This window comes from Hyperolius riggenbachi, chromosome 1 (genome assembly GCF_040937935.1).
Source record: "Hyperolius riggenbachi isolate aHypRig1 chromosome 1, aHypRig1.pri, whole genome shotgun sequence".
Taxonomy (NCBI): domain Eukaryota; kingdom Metazoa; phylum Chordata; class Amphibia; order Anura; family Hyperoliidae; genus Hyperolius; species Hyperolius riggenbachi.
The window spans coordinates 353,782,692-353,808,544 of NC_090646.1; the positions used below are offsets into that span (position 1 = coordinate 353,782,692).

General features: G+C 42.1%; 1 protein-coding gene across 9 annotated transcripts in view; it reads right to left on the reverse strand.

The window, feature by feature from the left end:
• MYO9B (myosin IXB) overlaps window positions 1-25,853 on the reverse strand; it is a 199,513-nt gene that overhangs the window by 90,485 nt on the left and 83,175 nt on the right. For all 9 annotated transcript variants that reach the window (XM_068234139.1, XM_068234138.1, XM_068234140.1 and 6 more), the window contains exons 3-6: window positions 13,424-13,518; window positions 9,534-9,596; window positions 8,141-8,240; window positions 337-437 (exon numbers count right to left, since the gene is read on the reverse strand). In XM_068234139.1, the coding sequence (XP_068090240.1) occupies window positions 337-437; window positions 8,141-8,240; window positions 9,534-9,596; window positions 13,424-13,518 (359 nt within the window). The remainder of the gene's footprint in view (window positions 1-336; window positions 438-8,140; window positions 8,241-9,533; window positions 9,597-13,423; window positions 13,519-25,853) is intronic.

A 25,853-nucleotide genomic window follows, 5' to 3' on the forward strand; every position in this document is an offset into this window, starting at 1 on the left:
GCAAGCTAAAACACATTATTTGTCATACTGCTACCAGAAAAAGGATTAAAAGCAATCAAAGGTCATGCTCAGTAGAAAGAATCCATCCCACCATATTGTCACAAGTAGATGCTGGAGGCTGGACACAAAATGAAATACGGGTCCCTATCCAACCTCTAGCATTTACTTGTCCCACCATATTTAGCAGAAGGAAATTCATGCCATTTCCAGTGGAAATTGCGCTACAGTAGTTCCACAGAACACCATCACAGCTCAATGCAACGACAACTCTATGGAAGGGGTACTGTAGAAAGAACTTAGCTAGAAGAGAATCTGAGTAAAGCATTGGATACAAACTGTTGTCTAGTAGCTGGGAGGAACCCAACCATTTCCATGGCTTGTTTCAATCTTTCAAAATCATGTCGCAGATCTTCTCCATCTTCCACCTTGAAGTTACTCTGGAAATGAAGGAAGAACGAAATTAGAGCAGAATATAAATTGCAAATTAAAGCTTTGCTCTGGTTATTATAAATATAATGAAAACCTGCAAGGACTAGAAATAAAGACCTTTATTGAATACAGGCATTCAAACATACCAGCCACTAGCCTGATTTTTCACTAGCCAGTAAAATGGTAAAAGTATAAAAGGAGTATGAAGCTTAAGAAATTTGGATACTACTGTCTGATGTATTATTTCCCATTCTTAAATATCAAAAGTATAAACGTATATAGAACCATTCAGTTTCAAGTATTTGGATGAACCATACAGCGGACTCAAAATGAAAAGGTTGAGAACTGCAATGAATTTCTTTGGACCAGTACACACTGACCTATTCCCTGTTTGTCCATTGCAGAACAATGCAACTGCAAACATTTTTCAGACCAAGATTATGTTGGCATTCTCTTAATGAATGGTATTCCCTTGATTCAGAGTGGCAGATGACTCTGTCAGCATTACAGCACATCATTAAAATCGATGCAGTAAAATCTGGGATATGCAGTACATTTTAGCATAGTGTCAACCCAGCCTAAAACCCTAAAGAAGCATGCTTATTGTCTTAACACAGTCATGGAAAAAGAAAAATTCCAGGACAAGTCTACCAGTATTTTGTAGGAGGAAAGAAACTAGGAAACTGGGAAGCAACTGGATGTAGTATGTTACTTTGTGCTGTGACAAATTTGGCACTGTACTTTTAGGTACATAATAGTAAGACACTATATTTCATTAAAGCAATATTTTACTACTGTGTGCAAAATAGATTAATGTATGATGCAACGCTCCACAAAGTTCCTCTTCACCTCTCAACCTGCACCAACAGTAACTTAACTCCTTAACCTCCTCCCACTACAAACCAATGAAAATAAATGCAAAGTCTTGCGTACCACTTAGTTGCTGAGAAAATCAAAAACCTAGGGGTCTTACCAATAAACAATATTTAACACCAATATGCAGCTGACCGTTAGTGCCCTTTATATCTTATCCCTGGATAAGCTGTGCTGCTTCCTTTAAGGAAGTAGCATCTAATGATTCTATATATGGGGAGAAGCTCATGTTCTGTGCCAGCAAGACTTCAGGGAATGACCTCACTCATTTTACCTAACAAGGCTTTTTCACTGCTTCCAGTTACATATTACCATGTGAGGCAACCAATCAATGACAGAGCAGAGAATTCTTTGCTCTATCATTTAGAAGGATCAGATAGGGCCGTTTCACACTGAATTTACTTTGATGTATTTTTCCAGCTGCCAGGTTACTGCCAGGATAATATAAATCTTGGAGACCTTCTCCCACTGCTATTGCTTGGATGTTTCCTCAAATGCAAACACAAAATGTGCTGATTTTTTAAAGGACTACTGTAGTGAGAGGTATATGGAGACAGCCATTTTTATTTCCTTTTAAGTAGTACCAGGTGCCAGGCAGCCCTGTTGTTGTATTTGGCTGCAATAGTATTTGACTCAGGCCAGAAACAAGCATGCAGCTAATCTTGTCAGATCGGACAATGCCAGAAACACCTGATCTGCTGCATGCTTGTTCAGGGTCTATGTCTAAAAAGATTAGAGATGGAGGATCAGCAGAACAGCCAGGCAACTTGTATTGCTTAAAAGAAATAAATATGGCAGCCTCCATATCCCTTTCACTACAGTTGTCCTTTAAACATTTGTGTTTGTGCAAAACGAATAGGAATTCAGAAAAAAAAAATGTAGCTGAAAACAGGCATTGTGTGATTTTTCTGCCTTTCCCCTGTAGCATTGGGAAACTACAGTATACACTGGCATATAAGCTGACTCGCGTAAAGCAGAGAGACCTACTTTTCCCTTAGAAAACAGGGGGGAAAAATGAATTGACTCATGTATAAACCCCCTTGCCAGTATAGCCCCCCTCCACAGTAGCTAGATGTGCCCCCAGTACTAGTCAGCCCCCCTCTCCATATCCAGATCTGCCCCAAGGATGATACAGGCGTGTCTCAATACACCACTAGATGGGGTCATAGATATGAGACACAGCGACTGCCACACAGGAAGAATCCCCGATCATTGCACCGCTGACATGTTGCTTGCATGCTCCGCTCCACAAGCCAGGGGACACAGGTAGTCGTGAGCAGCACACTCTGCGCACCATGTTGCGGGGGGTAGGGGGAACGGACACAGCAGGGAGCCAGCTGGCAAGAGCAGGATCACTAGTGCACGATCTTTATGCTCCTCAGCCAGTAACACAACCTGCTCCATCATCTGTTCTGCTCCATTGGCTCGCATATAAGCTGAGGAGGTAACTTTTCAGCACATTTTTAGTGCTGAAAAATTAGGCTTATACCTGAGTATATAAGGTACAAACACAAAATGCAAATGCATAAAAAAACAACAACAAAAAAAACAACTACAAACTCAAGAAAAAGACTTCCTATGTGAATTTAAAAAAATGTAACGCAAACACAGTGCATTTGTGCGCTACACTTTTTGGTGTGAAACAGCTCTAAAAAAAAGCTTTTCTAGACATGACAGCAATACACTTTTCATGAAGAAAATTTAGACTAAATACAAAGGCCACAGTTTCCTGTGATAAATAGCCACAATATACATTAAGGTGAAGTCTAATCTAATTTGCATTTTATTTCAGTTTATTATTAACATTTTCCTTAAATTAGCAGAATATGGCTATTACTTGAGCTTGCTAATACCACATTATTAAAAAAAAACAATGGTAAACATACACTGCCCTTAAAGGTTTTGAATGTGCAATACTGTGTATATATTAACCAGTGCTTGCCCATTCAGTAGCTGGATGCAAGTGTGCAGCGGTCAGCCATACTATCTCAGAAAAAAAACCCACATATATAAGTAGATAATTACTTGCGCTACTTACATATGTACTGCACTGTCCACATTTTAATTTTAGTAATTTTACTATAGTAAATAAAAAGAGAAAATCCTTGTTAGGATTTTCCATTTTGTCTGCATCTATCTTGAAGCCAATCCTGACATTTCTTCCCTTACTGCATTGAGAAATGTTGGCTAATCAGAGAGGAACCGAGGAATGGGAGGGGAAAACAGGAGGGAAAGAGGCTTCAGCCAATTAGGCTGCATTGGTTAAGTCTGAGGGGAAAGTAAATAAGGTAATAAGAAAACCCAGCATGCCCTGCAACTTCCTTTGTGCGGCAGACGTACTAAATAAGAGCCATGGAAACTAGGGAATGATGTTTTATGGAGAAGAAAAATAAGACTGATTATTAACTTTTGGATTGCCTGGTTAGCATTCTTATTACTTGTTTACTAGATAACAATTAAGAACTGATTTTTGATTTTATGCCCGACAGTTACACTTTGAAGGGAGCCCCTTTTAACAAATATCAGTTGCCTGGCAGTTCCTGCTGATCTTTCTGGTCAGTAGTGTCTAAATCACACACCTTAAACTAGCATGGAGCTAATCTTGTCAGATTTGTCAGACATCTAATCTGCATGCTTGTTCAGGGTCTATGGCCGATGGTTGGTTCTGCGCCCGATTGTTCTGCCCTCTCGATTCGCTTATCTTCTGCTCGTTTTTCTTATCATTTTTTCAATTGACTTCAATGGTGAATCGAGCGGCAAAACAATCGAACGGTGATTGGACATGTTGGAAATTATCTATAGAGCCATTTTAAAGAGAACCCGAGGTGTGTTTAAAGAATGTTATCTGCATACAGAGGCTGGATCTGCCTATACAGCCCAGCCTCTGTTGCTATCCCAAACCCCACTAAGGTCCCCCTGCACTCTGCAATCAGACATAAATCACAGCCGTGCTGTGAGGCTGTGTTTACATCTGTAGTGTCAGTCTTGGCTGCTCCCCCGCCTCCTGCATAGCTCCGGTCCCTGCCCCGTCCCTTCCCTCCAATTAGCAGGGAGGGAAGGGATGCAGGCGGGGACTGGAGTTCTGCAGGAGGCGGGGAGAGCAGCAGACTGACACTATAGAGATAAACACAGCCAGTTCTGACAAGCTGTTTGTCAGCAGCGTGGCTGTGATTTATGAGGGATTGCAGAGTGCAGGGGAACCTTAGGGGGGTTTGGGATAGCAACAGAGGCTGGGCTGTATAGGCAGATCCAGCCTCTGTATGCAGATAATATTCTTCAAACCCACCTCGGGTTCTCTTTAATGGCTCAGAATCGAGTCGTCTATTCCCAGCATTAGAGGCAGTGGATCAGCAGGACAGTCAGACAATGTACATTATTTAAAAGGAAATAAACACGTCAGCCTCCATATCCCTCTCACCTCGCATTCCCTTTAACTCTATAAGCGTTCGAAATGAGGGATAACAAACAATGACATATTATCAATATTTTCTACAATGCTAGTATGTAAAAATTCCCTGTCCTTAGATGGTCATTGCTAAACATTGTCTGCGCCACGACACAAAAAAAAACAACTGAGATTCCTAACTATAGACACCCTTTCAGTACACCTGAAAGCCAGCATACCAAATAATAATGCCTACCATTAAAATAGAACAAGTAAACTTCTCTAGCAATCGGATTAAGCACAGCATAAGTAGTCTTCATTAATTTTTAAAAGCAGGGCACAATTCAAAAGCAATCAGAGAGAACACATAACCAGGTAGTAGACAATATCACTAATGTACTCATGGTGACAGATGGAAATGGACTAATCCATCTGCAGACATATCCATGTCCCAGCTGAAAGTTCACTGAAGTATACAAATGACTGCAGGCAATGGAAGCGCTTGATAGAATGGTGAAACGATGTGTCTCATTTAATGCAACCACCTAACTTACAAAAGAAAGTAAATATGTACTATTATTATTTATACTGCACTGAAGCCCTTTACAGGAGTATAAAGTCACTTACTGTCCCACAGAGGAGTTTACAATCTAATCCCTACCATAGTCATAGTCCAACACTCCTGTCAGTCTAAAGCCAATTTTTTGAGAACCAGTTAAATTACCTGTATATTATCACATGTATATGTGACGTAGGAGGAAATTAAAATGCCCAGAGGCACAGAAACACAAGAGTAAACATACTCCATACAGTGTCCTTGCCCAGATTTAAAGCCTTCTACTGGAAGGTGTGTGCATATCCATTATGCCACTATGTGCACCTACTGTAATGTAATTTTCTGAAAAGTACTATTTAACTTTAAAGCAACCCTGGAGATAAAATAAGCTAATGGAATCCACTGTATATATAGTTCTAATTTAATGTAGCAGGACATTCTATTTATACAAGTGTTAAACATTGAGGTTTGAGGCTTTAACTGGCATAGGGCTGGTGCACACCTAGAGCGTTTGAGTGCTTTTCAAAACGCTAGCACTTTGAAAAGCGCTTGGCTAAGGTATTTGTATGGGATGGATCACACCAGAGCGCTATGATTTTTTTCACAAACGCAAATGTTGGTCCCGCAGCATTTCTGAGGCGATTTAGCCTCAATGTTAAGTATAGTAAAGTGGAAAATTGCTCTAAAGGTGGCCATACACATACATTTGCAGCAGATTCAACCATCAGATTTCTGGCAGATGCCTGTCAAGTCCAATCTGACAGGAATCTATCTGATGTGTGCCACACACTAGGAACAGATTTCCAATAGATTTCAGAATGAAATCTATTGGAAATCTATCTAAATGCATTATTGGACCATTAGATCCAATGTAACTCTATGGGCCATCGATCTGCTGGCAGCAGCAGATCGACCTAGATCTTCCATCCTGTCAGATAGATCAAATCGATTGAAATCGGCCACAAATCGATCGAATAAGGGAATTTGATAGAATCGATTTATGATCGATCGTTTTTATAGAATCGATTGTTCGATCGATGGCTGAAATCGACCAGTGTATGGGCCCCTTAAAAAGCACTAGAACAGATCGATTTTCCAAGCTTTTTTTTTTTTTTACAAAAGCTGTACACTTCCACCTCTACTGTACAAAAAATAGCTACACCAAAATGCTCCAAATATTGCTAGACATAACTAGAAAATCGCTAGGCACATGCCTAGAATTGCTTAGAAAAATCACTTCTAAAAACGCTGAGCGTTTGCGACTAAGTTAGCGATTTTATGTTTGCACCAGCCCTCAGACGCATGAAAGCAGTTCTTTAATATTTCTTTAGCTCCCCAGTAATCTACTTTAGCACATAACTTAACTACTCAGGCAGCATTGTTGGTAGCGAAGTAACTGTCTCGCTCAGTACACAGCCCCTCTATGTATGTTCTTTATGTTTGCACAGATCTCTTCCCACACTCCCTCCAAAATAACACTGCAAAGTTGATTGGTTTTCCCAAAGCCCATAACCTTGGTTATTGCAGTGCGCCACTTGATGTTTTAATTTGTCAGATGTCAGCAGACAGCTGCCACAGCTAGTACTCTGCTGCTCTAAGTAATACAAAGCTACAGGAAATGTCTGGAGAGCTGCATCTACCTGCTTTATAACCTACCCCACCTGCGCATACTGATATTTACATAAAACAACACATTTTATCACTCAATATGCAATCACGATTAGCAGAGAAATATAGATTAGATGTCTCCACATTTTACCAGCTTTCCATTAGATCCAGTGTTTATATCAAATTGAATGTCTACTGTGTCGAAACATCTGATTGAGTATGGTGGTGTTTTTGGCTATAACAGGAGAATTAAGGGGCCCATATACTGGCCGATTTCTGCCATTGATATATGGAGGATTCGACCACTCTGATCGAATCGGCTAGAAATCCATGCAGCAGGAAGCATGAGCGATCGACCAATTGATTTCCGATCAATTTACTTGATCGGTCTGGACAGAAAGTCTAGGTTCATCGGCTGCTAGCAGAAGATCGATGGCCCATAGCGTTGCATTGGATCAAATGGTGCAACACTGCATTTCGATCGATTTTCAGAAGATTTAATTCTGAAATCTATTGGAAATCTGTTCCTTGTGTGTGGCACACATGAGATAGATTCATGCCAGATTCGACCTGACAGGCATCTAACAGGAATCTGATTGTCAAATCTGCTGCAAACCTATAAGTGTATGGGTACCTTTAGAATAGGACTAAGGCAGGGAAATTGGATTGTGAGCTCCTATGAGGAAAGACTGAAAGACATGAACTATGAACTATGCAGTATCCTCTGTAACGCACTATGGAAAATGTGAGAGCTATACAGTATATAAATCCTTAATGAAAACTTGTAACAAGAAAAAACCCTCTCAATCCAGTGCAGGCGCAGTAGCGGCTCTTCATTCAGGCTAAAGTGGAAATCCGCTCTACTGCGCAGATGCAAGTCCTTTGTGCCTGAGCAGTAGAGCGAATCGCATCTTAGCCCGAAGGAAGAGCTGCTACTGTGCAGGATTGCAGTAGGTAAATATTGCGGAGCCTGCACACTGTCAGGCTTTGTCAAGGAAGTTTTGGGGAAGCCAGCGCTGGAATCCCCAGGCTACAGAGGACAGGGAAGCCTCATTGGGACCCTGAGGCTTCCCCCTCCCGAGGTAAGTATCTCCCAGAGGGAAACCATTTTTGTTACAGGTTCTCTGTAATAATACCTGTAGATAATAGTATGCTTTCATATGCAAGGTTACCTGGATAGACTAGCACTCAGTTTCACAAGGCTATATGCTCAAAGAGCCTTCTGAGCACACTGTCATTACAAAGCACAATATCTCCCCACACAAAGAGGTTTAGTATAGATTACCTACCTGGTTGAGGTAGAAATAGTCTTCAGGCTGCTTCAGCTGGAAGGAATTCCTTTCCTCTTCTGAAGCCCCAAGGAGCATGTAATAGAAAACATGGTAGTTCCTATGGTGGGAAAAAAGGCTTAGTTCACAAGCAAAGCAAAGTTAGTCACATTTCCTAGAATCCAGTTAGATGGTTCTAGATGGTTTCAATTAAATATTAACAAAGCCATGCAAAATGAACGTCTATAAGCATCCTATTTGTGCACCTTTAGTGCAAAAAAGGTTGTTTAGATAAGTCCTACTAATCCGATAAATCGCTTGTGCGCTGTGGGAGCACATGCTCACGTTCCTGTGCAATTGAACACTTAAGCCCACGGCATGAAGTGGTTAATAAAGATGATCTTTTTATTCTCTCTTCGGGTTTATAAATGTAAAAAAAAAAAAAAGAAAGAAAGAAAAAGAGGAGATAAAAACATTATGTTTATTTGAAACTCAACTGCTTTGATCAGCAGAACAAATGCAAAAGGGTTTTTTTTATGTTACAACAAGTATTAAAGTGTACCTGAGATGGGGAATTAGGAAAAAAATACATACATACCTGGGGCTTCCTCCAGCCCCCTCCAGGCTTATCACTCCCTCGCTGTCCTCCTCCTCGTTCGTCCGCAATTGGCCCCAGGAAGTGGTCCAGTCAGGGCCAGTTGGCGCAGTCCTGCCACATGCGCAGTTGGCCCCGTACCGGAGGAACGAGGAGGCAGAAGAGGATGGTGAGGGAGCGATAAGCGTTGAGGGGGCTGGAGGAAGCCCCAGGTATGTATATTTTATTTTTAAATTCCCCATCTCAGGTTCTCTTTAAAAGTATCACTTTGCGAGAAGCAGCCATTGAAGACTACTTTCTGAAAATGCTATTTGCCTGGTAGTAATGGTCATTCATCTGAACTTGTATGCAGACAGGGTGTATCAGAAGAGTGGAAGAAACACTTTCACTTGCAGGGTTGTTCCAGGTAAACAATTTAGGAAATATTATTGCCGTATGATCAGGGGTGTGGCAACTTCTTATAACAATTGAACACATATTTGAATTAGCACAGTAATTAGAATCTCTAATCTAGTTTGGTCTTTTTTATGCCTCTGTCACAGGGGAGGCTGGACTTAATGCTCATCAGGCAGTTTAGCCCCTCAGCTGCTGGCCATGAGCCACTATCAGCTGCAATTTTATGCAACCGAACAGCAGCATTTGTAGCACCACACGTCATCATTTTACACATCTGAGCACGGCCATTCTGTGATGTTACTATGGTAGGGGGGGGGTACATGGGAGCAGGTGACAGGCAGTGAATTCACAGTCTTCAGACTCCCATACCAAAGAGGCTTTACTTTGAACATGATCTTACAATGTCCACCATCTTCCTCTCACCTTTCATTCTTTTCTTGTGACACCAGGCGAGATTTCTCAAGGAGGTATTTTTCCACCACAGCCCTAATAAGAGAACACAGGAAATATTAAACAAAACAGTCAACGTAAATGGATGGTCCTATTAAGACCAAACCCATTAACTGATTAGTCTGGGTTAAGATTTAAGTCATTTTATACTGTACTTTGCATGTCTCTGCAATGAAGACCGCTGTAATAGCATAATTTACTTTTGAAATTCACTGTAATCAGGACAACTGAGTCTATATTACCACAGTAACAATAGACATACTTTAATGGGTGGATGTAATTGGCACTGTAGTACTAAAGGTTGGTAGGAGGTTGCTGTGTAGTACCATACTGGTGATCTCTGCATGCCAAACCTCAGATGCTGTACTCATTCCTGGATGCAAGCAAAGCTGAATCCAGGCTGGATACATAGTATGCTTTTAGAGAACATAAAGTGTCATAATACCAGATTCTCTAGTCTCTGTGAATGTTCCTGCTCTATCTGATATGGGTTGCAACCATGCTCCTCTACCTCCAGCCAATCCTTATGGGCAAGTCCAACACAAGACGTCATTCTACAGACATGCCTGTGAGGATGAGTAGTAAAAGGAAGAGGATGGTCACATTACTTCCAAAACCAAGGAGATGTCACAGAGGCCAGAGAAGCAGGCGTTGTGATACAGTATTACTTTGAAAGTTGCAAATCGGAAAAAAAAAAGTACCAGTATGTGGCAATATAAGTATTTCTGGACAGTGCACATTGGCTTTAAAATGAACAGTCATGAATTAAAGAGAATGACTGACCGACAGCCAATGGGTGTTATATTGCCTACTAGAACAATCTGTGCTTTACTGATAAAATGAGCATAGAAAGAAACAGAAAAAAAGTGTTGGAATGCAAAATGGACGGGGGAAGCCATAAGGGTAATCAAGGAGGAAATGGAGGGGAACATAAAAACAATCAAAAAACAAGTTATCCATCGCAGAATGAAAATGTAAATGAAGAACTGAATAGTGGCAAAAGGTGTGTAACCACACAAAACCAGGTATAGTAACCTGAGAAACACTGCCGGAAATAACCAACCAAAGTCAGGGTAGACCTCATGAGAACAGGGAAGGGGACTGCATATGAAGTGTTAGGTAAGAAGGTTATAGCATGGCATGCCACGTAGCCTAGGCAAGAAGCGGGTAGGGTGAACGCCAAGGCTGGCCAAGCAATACCATGTACTGAGACAATGTCAGGGGCTCTCCACAAAGGACTTAGCAGCATCAGAGTCCCGGAAGTCCACCCATACCACCCATCTCTGCACGAACCGGTCTTGTGGACACCTAACTTTGAGATGGATAAGGGATTTACATTTTAAATACAAAATATTTGCTGGTTATAGCCAAACATTTAACCTGCTGTTTAACAACAGGGCAAGACTACACAACACTACAGGGTGGCCTCCTGAGAGCACCCTAACTGACTACAGCTCTCAAGCGGTTTGACCCCGACAAGGGAAAAGCTCTTTGCAAATGTTATTACATTAAATGTAGCGTCCTGCATTGTATCTAGTGTGTGAAGCATTACAGTGCACAATTAATTTAAAGAGGTGTAAGCAGAGTAACAAAACAAAAAGAGAATCAGCAGAAGGGAACTTCAAGACTATCACTCTGCAGTCCTGCATGCCGGAATTCTGGCAAGCAAAGATAAAGAGACTCGACCACAAACACTACTTCACAAAGCCTCAGCAAAATCAGCAGGTTCCCATTTATTTTAACACACACAGCCGTGTCTAATTAGGATTGCATTTTTTTTTTTTAACAATAAACGTATTTTTACAGACAAATTGGTTAACACAATGATAATGTGTAACAAAAATGTAATCTGCAAGAAGAAAATGTTCTATATTTTTGTTGCTACAGATTAATCATATTTTGTGCCACTGGCTGCTAGAAAATAGTTCCTAGTAATGTTACAGCCATTACAAACATACAGAAGTGATAGAAGAACATATGGTTTAAATTATAATGTTCAGGTTTTCCAAAAATCCAGCTATGGAGCAGAGGCTTTCCAGATCCTTGTCCAACAGTCTGGATATGCTCACCCACAGCCGGGAGCATGACCACAATAAATCTATTCAGCAAGCTTTTATCGAATAGATCTAGAGGGATCTTGTGCTGGGCAGAAGGAGGATCTAGGAAGCCTCTGAACTATCCAGAGGTTTCCCACTACTTTTTTTGTTTTTTTTTCCATTTCAGTTTCTCTTTAAAGAAAACCTGAACTGAACATTAAATGTCAAAATTAACATACACAAGTCATACTTACCTCCTGTGTAGTCTACTCCTCAATCTATTTTTCATCTCCTGCATCCTGTTTGTCCACTGTGATCAATGGAATTCTCCGTCCTCCATTTTGAAAATGGCTATTACCCCCATAACAGCTTCCTGTTTAGCACACTGTTAAACTGTAACATCGCCCACTTGAGCCATAGGGAAACATGGACACATCAGTTCTCCTCTCAGCTGTAACTGACAGCAACTGATATATAACTGACAGCAACTGATATATTTCAGATCTGACAAAATGTTGTCAGAACTGGAAGGGATCACTGTAAGAAGAAAATGGTGAGCTTCTGAGAGGAACTGATGGCAAGGTAACTATGTAATGTTCATTTGAAGTTACCTCATGTGTTTATTTTAAATAATTTTACTCAGTACAGGTTCTCTTTAAGCAGCAGTAGAACAATACAAAATATGTACACCTCTAAACAAATACCGGTACCTAAAATAGAAATTACAGAGCCTGTCAAGCCCGGCTCCGTGTTTAAGGGAACCTAAACTGACAGGGGTATGGATGTTTCATTTTAAACAATACCAGTTGCAGTCGAAGAGCTCAGCAGGACTGACACGCAATAGTGGTTGAATCACACACCTGAAACAAGCATACAGCTAATCCAGTCTGACTTCAGTCAGAGCACCTGATCTGCGTGCTTGCTCAAGGGCTGTGGCTAAAAGTATTAGAGACACAGGATCAGCAGGAGAGTTAGGCAACTGGTATTATTTTAAAAGGAAAAATAAATATCCTTCTCAGTTTAGGTTCCCTTTAAATACTTAACTGATCAGTCGCAATTCCTCCAGCCAAGTGATTGCTCCACCCCTCTCGCAATTCCAGCCACGGCAGGGGTTTTTCACCCCACGTGCATTGCCACAGACCGCCACCAGCTCAGCAGCTGTGGCCTAATTGGTGGCTGGCCACAGCAATGCAGGCAGAGGTTTCTGAAGAGCTTCTGCAGACTTCAGAGACATGGGTGTCACAAAAATGGGTGTCTTCAGATGTTTCCAAGTTATAACGTCAGACAGTAAATGGGCCGTTTACCGTCAAATACCTTCTATATAAAAAAAACAAATCTGTACAAAAGTGTGGGCCAAAAGTGTGATGCCAGAGAATGATCTGCTATTAACAGAAGCATTTGATTGCAGTGGTTGCTGCCAAAGGTGGCACAACTGTGCATTAAGTTTAGAGGACAATTACTTTTCACATGGGTGACATGCACATTGGTTAATAGTCTTCTTGCACAAATTAAATTATTTTAAAGTTATAAAGAAATAAAAAATAAACGCAATGAAGAAAGCATAATGTACCCTTTCCCAATGGTGTATAGTAGAAAAATGTGCAAACATGGAAATGCAAAGAGCTACTCTTACAGGGACTTCAGTGGAAGTGAACGGTACTCTTACAATCTCTACCAGGATAAATGCAGAAATGTATGGGTCATGTAGTGACCCTAAGATTTTAATAACGCAGTAACCAAGTATACTTGAGGTTAGGAACCAACAATGGGGCTATACACAAGCATTATCTAAGGAGCAAATCACAGTAATGAGCACATGAGGCTTACCCACGCACGATGCCACTCTCCAGATAATTAACTTGGATGAACTTTCCAAAGCGGCTGGAATTGTTATTGTGAGCGGTTTTTGCATTTCCAAAGGCCTAGTAAAACAGGAAGATACTGTGAGCATAAAAACACCAGCATTACAGAGAAGATATTTTTACATGCAGTTTCCTTTTAAAAGACATAATATCACCAACAGACAACAATTTACATTAGCACAAAGCTCCTAGTGACTCACTTAAAAAGGATTATGAATTTAGGAAGTACTGTTATGCAGTAATTTTAGTACAATTTTCAATGCATTTCCATAACATATGAATTCAGATGATCCCTTCCATATTTGTTTATGACTATTTAGTGTTCATATGGAGAGTTGAATGTAGCATGGCAATGAAGTTTGCTCTTCCCTCAAGGATTTTTAGCAAATAAATGTTACCTCTCGGATAAAAGGGCATTCTGTTGTGATCATAAAAGTGGTAATCTGCAGGTGGGGAGGGGGGAGGTACTTGCAAGCTGTGATTCGTCCTCCCACCCTCATTAGTACTACAGTAATATTGCCTCTGGTAATCTGCCCTCCAGGCCAGAGCTGCCTCTGCCCTCACACCCCCTAACTTTACCCCTACTGGCCCACAAGATCCTACGGCAAGGCACAAAGGGTAGGATTTATGCCACTTAGGCAGAGACTGGCCCTACATCCAGATTAGAGCCTGATTCTGTGAATTTGACATAGTTGGAAAAGAACACAGATTACAAAACTAGACCGAAAGGAACAGGTCATAAGAACTTTCATCTTTTCTACCTGGATTAAGTATAGTTGAATTATTTTGTGGTCACTACAAGATCCCTTTGAAGCATGCATGGTTAATAATACAGACATGGAGCAGGAAGCTGAATATTAATCAAGTTTATCATACACGGCTATGAATCACATAATCACTCCTCAAATGTCTAGTCACTATTCATTCCAACTAAAATATTAAGTGATGGGAAATGTAACATGGGCCGCACAAAGCCAGGACCAATGAAAACATGTCAGATAAAAATAAATTTGGATTAAGAAACTGACTACAGTAATTATAATCTGGGGGATTCTGTCGCATTTTGTCAATTTCAATTCTTTAAACCATTACTTGACTTCATGCTGCTTAACTTGTGACTCATGTTGTTTTTTCTTAACTGTAGATTTCAGAACGCTTCATACAGCCTACAGTCAACTCTGCAGACGGCTGATGGGTCAGTTTTCTAATCTTTTATTTATTCTGCATGATAAAGAATCCATTAGGGCAGAGTTAATTCTGGTGTGAAATTCACCACACAATTTTCTAAGCCCATGTTTTCCACCAACAATGCATGTTTTGCAAAGACCTTCACACATGCACTGGTTGAGACAGAAGTGTCTCAGCAACATTAATTCCAAACATACTGTAAATGACAGGCTCTGATACAACTATACCACCTAGTAAAACATGGAGAGAACCGATTAATACCTTTTATGCTAAGTGTGGCTCTATCACACAAAAATCATTTTCCAGAATATGATCATGAGACCTGAAGCAATGTATTTTATTGAGTTAACTGCAGTCTTGTGAGGGGCTGCTGTTCATACGGCAATGTAGCAAAACAGACCGAGCTGAGAAGATTACAGTATGCTGTATGTATGTGTAAGCAAGCCCCATACATAACTAAATTTGCGACATCAAAATCCAGCCTAATTGATCTTAATGATCGAATCCGGCAGAGACCAAGGCCGCAACGTTGCAGCTCAAACCTCATTTTGATAGATTTTTGACTGGAATCAATTTAAATGATCAATCCAGCATGCTGGAAATATCTCGTGTGGGTGTGCATTGGTAGTGGCATTCTATTTCCAGATGACCAATGGAACCCTGGCTGGTCGTCTCAGCCCCCCCCCCACACACACACGTAGAATATGTAACACCAAGGGCTAGGTCTGAACGATTTTAGGAAAAGATTGAGTTGCACCACTTCTGTCAGCAATTGCAAACTATTTACCGATTTTCAATTCACAACAATGGATCAGCACACTAATGGCGAGTATGAGTTCCCCTAGTATAGGTAGCCATGTTAAGGTGACGCCAGTATAGTTTAGCCAGCTATAGGTGCCCCAGTAAAGATTAGCTAGCTATAGGTGCCCCAATATAGGTTAGCTAGCTATAGGTGCTGCAGTAAAGGTTAGCCAGTGTGTAGGTGTCACAGTACAGTATCATTTCCCCTTCGCTGGTACCTGTTCTGCTCAACTCCCGGCCCCCTCTTCCGCTCCTGGCCCTCTCCTCCAGTAAGTTCCGATCCCATTCAGCCTCACCACATTGCATTGCTGCACGGTGAGCCGCAGTGAAGAGACAGTGAGTGTTGCCTAGTGATGGTGGCCGCCGGGAAGTGATGTCACAATTCCTGGTACAGGCCCGAACGCTCACTGTCTCACGAACACTCCTTGCCCCTGTTCACAATTTTTCACTTAATGCATTGGCATGCGTTAGTGTGTATTGCTTTTTTTTCTCCATAGCAGTGCGTATAGTGTGAAATATGCTATATGGAAACATGGACACTCAATTGCACATCAGTTGTCCTTTCAGCTACAACTGACAGCAACTAATTTAGTGTAAAAGGACCCTTAGTCATTTTTGTTTGCTAAGAGATTTAGTTACTCTAGATCCTAGGTTCTCAATGTGTGGTACGCGTACCCCAGGGGGTACTTCTGATGGTTCCAGGGGGTACTCGGGCTTTATATACTTAACCAAGAATAACACATTTAGAGTTTTAGAAAATGATAACTTATTTAAAACAACACCAAATTCGTGTTTTAGCTAATTAAGAGCAATAGTAAAGGCTTGGAATTTGTTCAGAACCAATTATTATGTACTACAATTAAATATATATTTGCCAAGGGGTACTTGTGATATTGTTTACTATGCTAGGGGGTACTTGGTGAGTACAGGGTTTTAAAAGGGGTACATACCAATAAAATGTTGAAAAACAGGGCTCTAGATCACGAATGTCCTAAGTCCAGCCCAGGGGCCAAATGCGGCCCACCAAGCCTTTTCTGGTGGCCCTAAAAGCTCTGTACATTTAATTCCATGTAGCCGTAGCTGTGGTGCGGAATGCAGGGGCCAACTTGTCTTGCTGATTTGCCTCCCCCTTTGCTCACCTGTAGGTTATCAGCCACCACTATAGCAGTAGCAGCCACCACAATGCCAGCAGCAGTAACAGCCACTGATTAGCAGCTGCCACTGTGCTAATTGCACATGGTATATGGGCTATTTCCTGTGGAAATTGTGTCACAGGCATAGTGTTCCTAGCAGCAATAAAAGGTAGAGCCGCTGCAACCACCAATGCAGAGAGCCAAGGGGGAGCCAGGGATCCAAACATCCCCAAGCAAATTTTCCAAAAAGGATATCCCGCTACACCAATTGGCAGGGTAAAAAATCCAAGGCTTTTTTTAGCTCATCAAATGACACACAGAAAAAAAGCTAACCTAACAGCAATCAGCAAACATTGTGTTTAATTTTGCTACTTTGGCCCCCTAGCACCCCCATGAATGGCAATACGGCCCTTGACTTAAAATGTTTGGACACCCCTGCTCCAGATGGTAGTGTTCTTTCAAGCTTCTCCTAAATGGAGCCTAACTGGTCAAACCCCAGCGACTGCAAGCCTCATCAATATTAATGTAAAAACAACAACTAAAGGTATTACCAATTCCTAAAGAAAATCAATAGCTACTTAACTATAGCAGAAAAAGGACCATAAAGAAAATACATCCTATATTAAACTTCAACTCCAGTTCCTAAAATATGATAGTCTTCATTCCCAGATACTCAACCCCAGTCCTTTCCAGTACCAACCATGATATACAGACCTTTTGTTGCACTAGTTTCACTGCCTGTATCCTCCACTACAGCTAGCTGCTTCAACCCATGCTCCCCCATTTCCATTAATCCACAAACTGCCCTCAGTGCTATTGATTCCTGGTTTAGCCTCAGCAATTCTGCCCCTGTTTCGCTCTAATCCTAAACCCTCCTTTCCTCAGATGCAGTCCCCAGTCCTTCGTCTTCATATCTTTTCTTGACTGCAGGCTGAATCATGTGACTATTTCTCGCTGCACTTAAAACCATACAAACTTTTTAATTCATAGCTAGCAGAATTTGTTGAGTGCCCAGTAAAATGGCCTGTACATACTGAATAGTGAGTTATGAAAACTAGTTTCCTGCCTCTAAACGTTGCTGCTCTTAAACTGTCAGGCCTGTCTAATGTTGTTGTATGTATGCTAAAAGAATGTGTTAGTCAGGCCTCGGCGGAGACTGGTGAGGTCATTGGAAGCCCTGGAATCGTATGACAAACCATTCTCACCAGGCCCTGGGAGATGAAGTACTGTAGAGCACTGTACACGTTCCTTGAATAGACTACTTTATACGCTTAGCTGTTAACGGTACACTAATAAAATGGAAATTTACAGGAAACTTTGCTTTGAATAGCAGACGGTTAGCTGGTAAGTGATGCACTGCAGTTATTTAACATTATGGTAATGTTCCAGATGTCAAGCAACAAAATGGTACCCCATATGTTCCTCATAATTCCTGGTTAATATCGGACATTTTTTTTTTTTTTTTAACAAATCAATTTTTATTTTGGACATTTTTTAAATGACTGAAGTCGGGGGACTGATGGACATTTACTAAGTGATACCTAGGCTACTTCCAACTAGCCAACCAAACCCTGGACCACTGAAGTTCCATTGTAGTCCTGTTTTTTTATTGGCCCAAGAGTAGGGGCATTGGTATATAAGCACGGCTTATGCTGTTAACCTCCCCGGCGTTCTATTGAGATCGCCAGGGAGGCTGCGGCGCCCAGAACAAACAAGGAAGGCCGCAATGAGCAGCCTTCCTTGTTTGGCTTTCCTCGTCGCCATGGCGACGAGCGGAGTGACGTCATGGACGTCAGCCGACGTCCTGACGTCAGCCGCCTCCGATCCAGCCCGTAGCGCTGGCCGGAACTGATTGGTCCGGCTGCGCAGGGCTCGGGCGGCTGGGGGGGACCCTCTTTCGCCGGCGGCGGCGATCAGGCAGCACACGCGGCTGGCAAAGTGCCGGCTGCGTGTGCTGCTTTTTATTTGAAGCAAATCGGCCCAGCAGGGCCTGAGCGGCAGCCTCCGGCGGTGATGGACGAGCTGAGCTCGTCCATACCGCTCAGGAGGTTAAAGCAGCAGGGACAACAGTACTCTCCCAGGGCGGGGGAGGGAACACATATATAAGTAGATAAAGACCATATTTTTCGGACTATAAGACACACTTTTTCTCCCCCAAAAGTAAGTGTGTGTGTGTGTGTGTGCGTGTGCGTGTGTGTGTGGGGGGGGGGGGGAGTCAGTGCATCTTATTGTCCGAATGCAAGACCGCAGTGTCCGCTGGGAAGCCCTTATTTAGCTTGCCGCGCTCCAAGTCCTGTCTACTCCATTCCAGTCATGGTCCAGTGCCATGCTACTTGGCCAATTGTGAGAGACAAGGCAGACTATCTGATGAGCCCGTCTGAGGTGCTGTCGGCACTCTAGTAATTGGCGCAGGAAGGTGTCAAACTCAAGCGGTCCAGATCCATGACATGCCAGGCTTCAGCGACCCAAGGACCGGCTTACTCTCTGGCACCCATACAGACGTTGTGATGTCGGGTGACATGGGGAGCCCTGAGTCCACCACCCACGTGGTTCCCTGGCACTGGCTTCCCTGACATCGGGATCCTAAACTCGGGTCCAGGCTGCCCGCTTCCCAGCTCAGCAGTATTCCTCCTTCGGGATCAGCAAATTAGAACAGGTGACCGCCCTCAGCTCTCTTCTCATGTCACTGCTGTGAGCCGCCGCCCACGGGAAGCCCTGGCTCCAGTCAGTTCAGGTCGCTCGAATCAGTTTGCCCCGCAGTGCTCCTGTCTTGGGATCAGGACCCAGCCCTCCTTTAGAATCGCCACAAAGCTGGAGTTGGAGGAGAAGATGGAGGACCCAGAACGCCTGTATTGAGGGCGAGTTGGAGATGGAGGACCGGGAGCACACCAGTTGGATAGGTGAGGGCTTTCACACTTGTAGTTAGTGTAGGTGGTGGGGCAGCAATGGTTAGTGCAGCTGTAGGCATTAGTGTAGATTGGGGGGGGGGGGGGGGAGGCTTAGCTTCCTGTAGTTGGTAGGATAGCAGAGGTTAGTGTAGTGCAGCTCATGGGGCACCAGGGATAAGTGTAGGGTAGTTAGCATAGCTGGTAAGGCAGCAGGGATTAGTGTAGAGTAGTTAGCGTAGCTGGTGGGGCAGCAGGGGTAAGTGTAGGGGAGTTAGTAAAGCTGAAGGGGGGAGAAGCTCCACAAGACACCCCCCTGCACCATGGATGCACCAGACTTAGTAAATATTTTTTCCCCCGTTTTGTCCTCTAAATCTGGGTGCGTCTTATGGTTCGTAGGGTCCGAAAAATACGGTACTTGTTCTACTTATATAACATAGGTGTTGTACTGTCCACGTTTTGCCTTAATTTTATATAGTAAATAGAGTGAAAACATTTTCCATCTGTACTGCATCTGATTGAAGCCAATCCTGATGTAATTTCCTCCCTTACTTTTTTTTCCCTCCTATAAACAGCACTGTCATATCTAGCTTGCTTTGTAAACATGTGACCACAGTATAGATCGTATTTAAAGGGGCACTACAGTGAAAAACTGTAAAATTTAAAATATGTGCAAACATAGACAAATATGAAGTACGTTTTTTTCCAGAGTAAAATGAGCCATAAATTACTTTTCTCCTATGTTGCTGTCACTTACTGTAGACAGTAGAAATCTGACAGAAGTTACAGGTTTTGGGATTCTCAGGGATATATTTATTTTCAAGAGAACGTAGTGAATGGCAGTTGCTCTGTCCAACTGCCAAAAGACTGTGTAGCGAGCAGGGAAGCTGGCCAGCATCATTGTTTAAATTCTTTTTAGGGAATATCTTTATAAAGAATAAAAACCTTGCTGAGAATCCCCTATGAAGAGATGAACTAGTCCAAAACCTGTCAGTTCTGTCAGATTTCTACTACCTACAGTACGTCACAGCAACATAGGATAAAAGTAATTTATGGCTCATTTTACTCTGGAAGAGACATATTTCTTATTTGTATATGTTTGCACATATTTTAAATTTTACAGTTTTTCCGCTGTAGTGCCCCTTTAAAGAGGAATTCCAGTGAAAATAATGTAGTAAAAAAAGTGCTTTATTTTTTACCATAATTATGTATAAATGATTGAGTCAGTGCTTGCTCATTGTAAAATCTTTTCTCTCCCCGATTTACATTCTGACATGTATTACATGGTGACATTGTTACTGTGGGCAGGTTATGTAGCTGCTCCTAGCGGTTTTGGCTGTTAGAGACAGCTGTAAACAGCTAATTCCTGTCTGTGAACAGTGTTACATTGTGGCAGTTTGCCCAGAGTACCGTGGCACTCAGAGCTTCTTGTGGGAGGGGTTTCAGCACAAAATCAGTCATACAGCGCCCCCTGATGGTCTGTTTGTGAAAAGCATTATATTTCTCATGTAAAAGGGGGTATCAGCTACTGATTGGGATAAAGTTCAATTCTAGGTTGGAGATTCTCTTTAGTGTGACATGAGGCTGAGAAAGGAAATTCACCTCATGCCTTAAACTGCCCCCGCCAATCAGTGAGGAGCAGGAATGTGGGAGGGGAGATAACAAGCTTCCCTCGCCTTGACAATGACTGAGATAAGATTCATTACAGCAGAAATATTTATGATTATATTGGAATGCTTGAAAAGAAGGGTCAGGTTGTAAACTGCATAATACACAGAGCAGTGGGTAAATGGAATTTGATTTTATGGCTGACAATCCCGTTTTAAAGGATACCTGAAGTGACATGATGAAATAGACATGTGTATGTACAGTGCCTAGCACACAAATAACTATGCGGTTTTCCCTTTTTTCTTTCTCTGCCTGAAAGAGTTAAATATCAGGTATGTAAGTGGCTGACTCAGTCCTGACTCAGACAAGAAGTGACTACAGTGTGACCCTCACTGATAAGAAATTCCCCTTTTTATCTCTTTCTTGCTCTCAGAAGCAATTTTCTGCTAGGAAAGTGTTTTATAGTTGGAATTTCTTATCAGTAAGAGTCACACTGTAGTCCTGTTTGGGGCACTGTACATACACATGTATATCACATCATGTCACATGTCACTTCGGGTATCCTTTAAGAGCTCATAGAGACAGCTTAACAGCTTGATGAAGGAAATGTAGCCAAAACAGTGGGCTGTCTGTGTTCTTGCTACCTTGTAAGCTTCCATTGGTGCATGTAAGTTACAAAGAGCTTTGCTTTATACCGTGGTGCTGTCAGTTAATAATTCTGCAAGAAAAAGCACATGACTAGAGCACACGGATACTCCCTGCAGTGGGTCCCATCTCATATTCTGTGCATTTCAAAACCTTCATTTAATTCTGCAAAGTTATATTCCAACAAGGCCACTAAGTGTCTATGGATACGGAGGGAGGTGGGGGCACTGTACACTTGGGGGGTGGCCTGGCAGGTTGCAGCAAGACTATTTCTGATAGATTTCATGATATAATCTATTGGAAATTGCTGTGAAGTGTGTGGCCTGGAAATCAATCCCTCTCTGATCAGATTCTATCATGCTGGGTACACACTATGAGATTTTATGGTCGATTTCCTGTCAGATAGATTATTTCCAACATGTCCGTTTTGCTTTCCGATCGATTTCCGAGCATTTTCCGATCGATTTCCTATTAAAGTTAACGGAAATTGATGGGAAAATGCTCGGAAATTGATCTGAAAGCAAATCAGACATGTTGGAAATAATCGATCTGACAGTAAATCGACCATAAAATCTCATAGTGTGTACCCAGAATTAGAGAGGGATCTATCTAATGGTCGACCGCATTATGTAGGGTGACCGAGGGATCAGGTCCCAAATCCCCGTGTATTCTACATAACTGATTGTAAACATTAGCAGCTACATTGCTCGGCACTGGTGCTCTATTTTATAGCCGATGACAGGCATTCAAATAATGACTTATTGCCACTATTTAGCCCAAATGAGGCCACATTAAAGGCCTTCAAAGGTAGGCAGATATCAATGACATGCAGCTCCCATGTCCTCCTTTAGATTGATGGTGATCCTGCTCCCTCACCAGTCCTAGTTACCTCCACCTGCCAGTATTACTCTTGGTTTCAGCCAGGTGTTAATAATAATTCCAGTACTTGTATAGCACTTTTCTGCTGTCATACTCAAAGCGCTTGCGAGGCAGCCACTAAAGCGTACACAGTAGGAAGTACTGGTAGCAGTGTAAAGGCAGCCATACACTGGTCGACTGCCACCAGATCGACCAACAGATAGATCCCTCTCTGATCAAATCTGATCAGAGAGGGATCTATTGGCTGTTCATACACTGCACACAGATTTTAAATAGATTTCAGCATGAAGTCTATTCTCGACCTGTGGAACTGCAGCTGCCACCTGCTCGCCGCCCCTGCTCCCTGGCCAGCCGCAATAGATTACCTGTCTGCCAGCGTGATTCCCTAGGTCCCCGCAGTCTCATTTCTTCCAGTGTACTCCATCTTCCCTTCACTTCCTGTCCAGTACTGTCAAAAGCAGGAAATTTGCTTTCTCACAGGACGGGACAGGAAGTGAAGAGAAGATGCTGGAAGAAGTGAGAGACAGTGGGGACCTGGGGACTCGCGGCAGCCGACAGGTGATGTATTGCTGCGTCGGTTATTGCCATATTGAACGCCGCTAATGACGCGCTTTCGACCCGCCGTTGATTGAGCGAAATTTTCCGCCTGGGCAGATCGACGGAAAGATCAATTTCAGATTGGAAGTCGGTCGATCGGTCTGCGTTTGCATTATCGATTTCACAGCAGATTCGATAATCACAGTGATCGAATCTGCTGTCTATCAGTGGGAAATCGCGTTAGTGAGTGGGCACCTTTAGGGAGTATTGCCCAAGAACAAAGTGAGTATGTGAAGAATCAAGTCTTGCATTTAAGTATCGCCTGTATGCCAAAAATAAACACATGCTTAGCTGACCTTCAGCGGTGAATGAACAACAACTGGCTAAAACTAAATGCTGACAAAAAACTGGAGGTTCTCATCATCTGAGGTCAGTGCTTGAAACCAGCTACAGTCTCCTCTTCAAGACCGGCCTATTAACATTCAAATTTTTACATAATTTGGGTCCTGGATACCTGAAGGATTTGTTGCAACTGCATCACACCCCCCACAATCTTAGCTCAAAAAGATCTAATAACTTAGACACCTCTTGAGTCCACCTCAAAACCTCTGGAGCCATAGTCTTTGGTCATTCTGCCTCCTACTCTTTGGAATGCCTTTCCACGCTCAATCAGGACATCTGCATTCAGGTCCAAACTGAAAAGCCACCTGTTTAGTCTGACTATTTCCTCTCTAATGCAGCCCAGACTCCAACTATCTATTGATCTGAAACATATCTATGTGCTTCAAGTCCTGTGGGAGAAAAGCACTTTACAAAGGTTATTGTATTATTGTATAATATTAACCACTAAACTTCTTATCTAATGTAAGCTGTCTGCATGGGCAATCCTTATTTGGAACTGTAGGAAGCACAGTTCATCCCTCTTCATAAGCAAAGAGGAGAGGGCTAGCAGAATGATTCTGGATAATATGGGAAGACCATCGTGCCACATCAGTGGCCTAGTGGTTAGCACACTCGCCTTGCAGCGCTGGATTCCTCGTTCGAATCCCAGCCAGGACAACATCTGCAAAGGGTTTGTATGTTCTCCCAGTGTCTGTGTGGGTTTCCTCCGGGCACTTTTCTCCCACATCCCAAAACATATAGATAAGTTAATTGGCTTTCCCCTAAATTGGCCCTTGACTACTATACATACACTACACATAAAAATTGGCCCTAGACAACCATACATACATAGATATATGTTATGGTAGCGATTCATTTGTTAGCTCCCCTGAGGGACAGTTAAGTGACAACACAATATACTCTGTACAGCACTGCAGAAGATGCCAGCGCTATAGAAATACCAAATAATAATCGGTGCTTATAGCAAAAAACAAACAAAACAAAAAAAAACACACAAAAGAAAAAGGCAGCCTTCAGTTATTACAATTTAAGATAAAAAGCAATCAGTTAATTTAAGATAAAAGCAATCAGTTACTTGCAGAGCATTCAAACACATGCTACCCATGCTACCCAATAAGGACACCTTGTTTATAACAATATATTTGAAATTTCAGTTGATTGCACATATACACTTAGATTTTTGCTATGTAATGTATTAAAGATTTAATATTAGGCAATAAAAAAATGGAATTGAAAAAAATTGTAACAACTAATGCCTAGAGCTAACGTCTCAACAGCTTACATTTAGAAAGAATGCAAGTATAGCCAAACCCAGTTCTTTCTGAACTGGCTGTGGTTTTTCTGAACATATAATTGGGAAACTGCACAGCAGAAATGGTACTGGAAATGTGTAATCTGCATGCATTCATCCATAAATATGTTTCTACATCACAGGTCTAATTTGGATTCTAAAATAAAAACAGAGCTATATGTTTAGCATAATTTCTACAAGATACAGACACATTAATATAGAATACAGATGCTAGAGTTTTGTGGGTTAGTTGGGTAGACGACAATAACCAAACAGCCCCTTCCTCTTTTTTTTTTTTTTTTTAAGTTGTGGGTTTGATGTTCTCTTGTAAATACATTAGTTAAGTTATGCCTTGGCTGTACCCAGCTTGAGAACTGCAGAATAAAGGCCACGCATACACATGCATGGTGACCAAGTGGTTAGCACCCTTCACATTGCCAAGCTACAGTTCCAGATTGGAATGCAAGTGAGGGCCCTACGTCAGTGGAGTTTGTATGTTCTATCCAGTGTTGCATAGGCTTTCTCCAACAAACCAAAAGCATTATGGTAGAGATTACCTGGCTATTGAAAAAGCGGCCTTAATTCTGCAGTTCTCAAAACTGAGTACTGAGGAATAAATCAAGGTGGTGCTCAAGTCACATGTACCTGTACGGAGCAGTGCATGTTTAGTAATGTGCCTAGGTGTTTATACTTGTAATGCTTTCTCACCTGCCTGCACTGCCATTTCATATCACAGCGACCTCAGGTCAGCCTATCTCAGATTTACAGCAGTGCAGGAGGCTGAAAAGGAAGCAAGAAAACATGAGAACCTGTAGTGGGAGGGGACTTTAATAAACAGAACACTATGAAGGGGTTGTACTGAACAAAGCACTACTGAAGAACCCAAATGATAGTAGCCCAAGGTGGGGGCAGATGTGTACTATAATAAAGAGAGCATCATAATGGAAGACTACAGTACTAAAGGGGGGTACTAAAATGTATGAGGTTAATATAATGATAGGAGGGACATAATACTGAGAGGAGCAA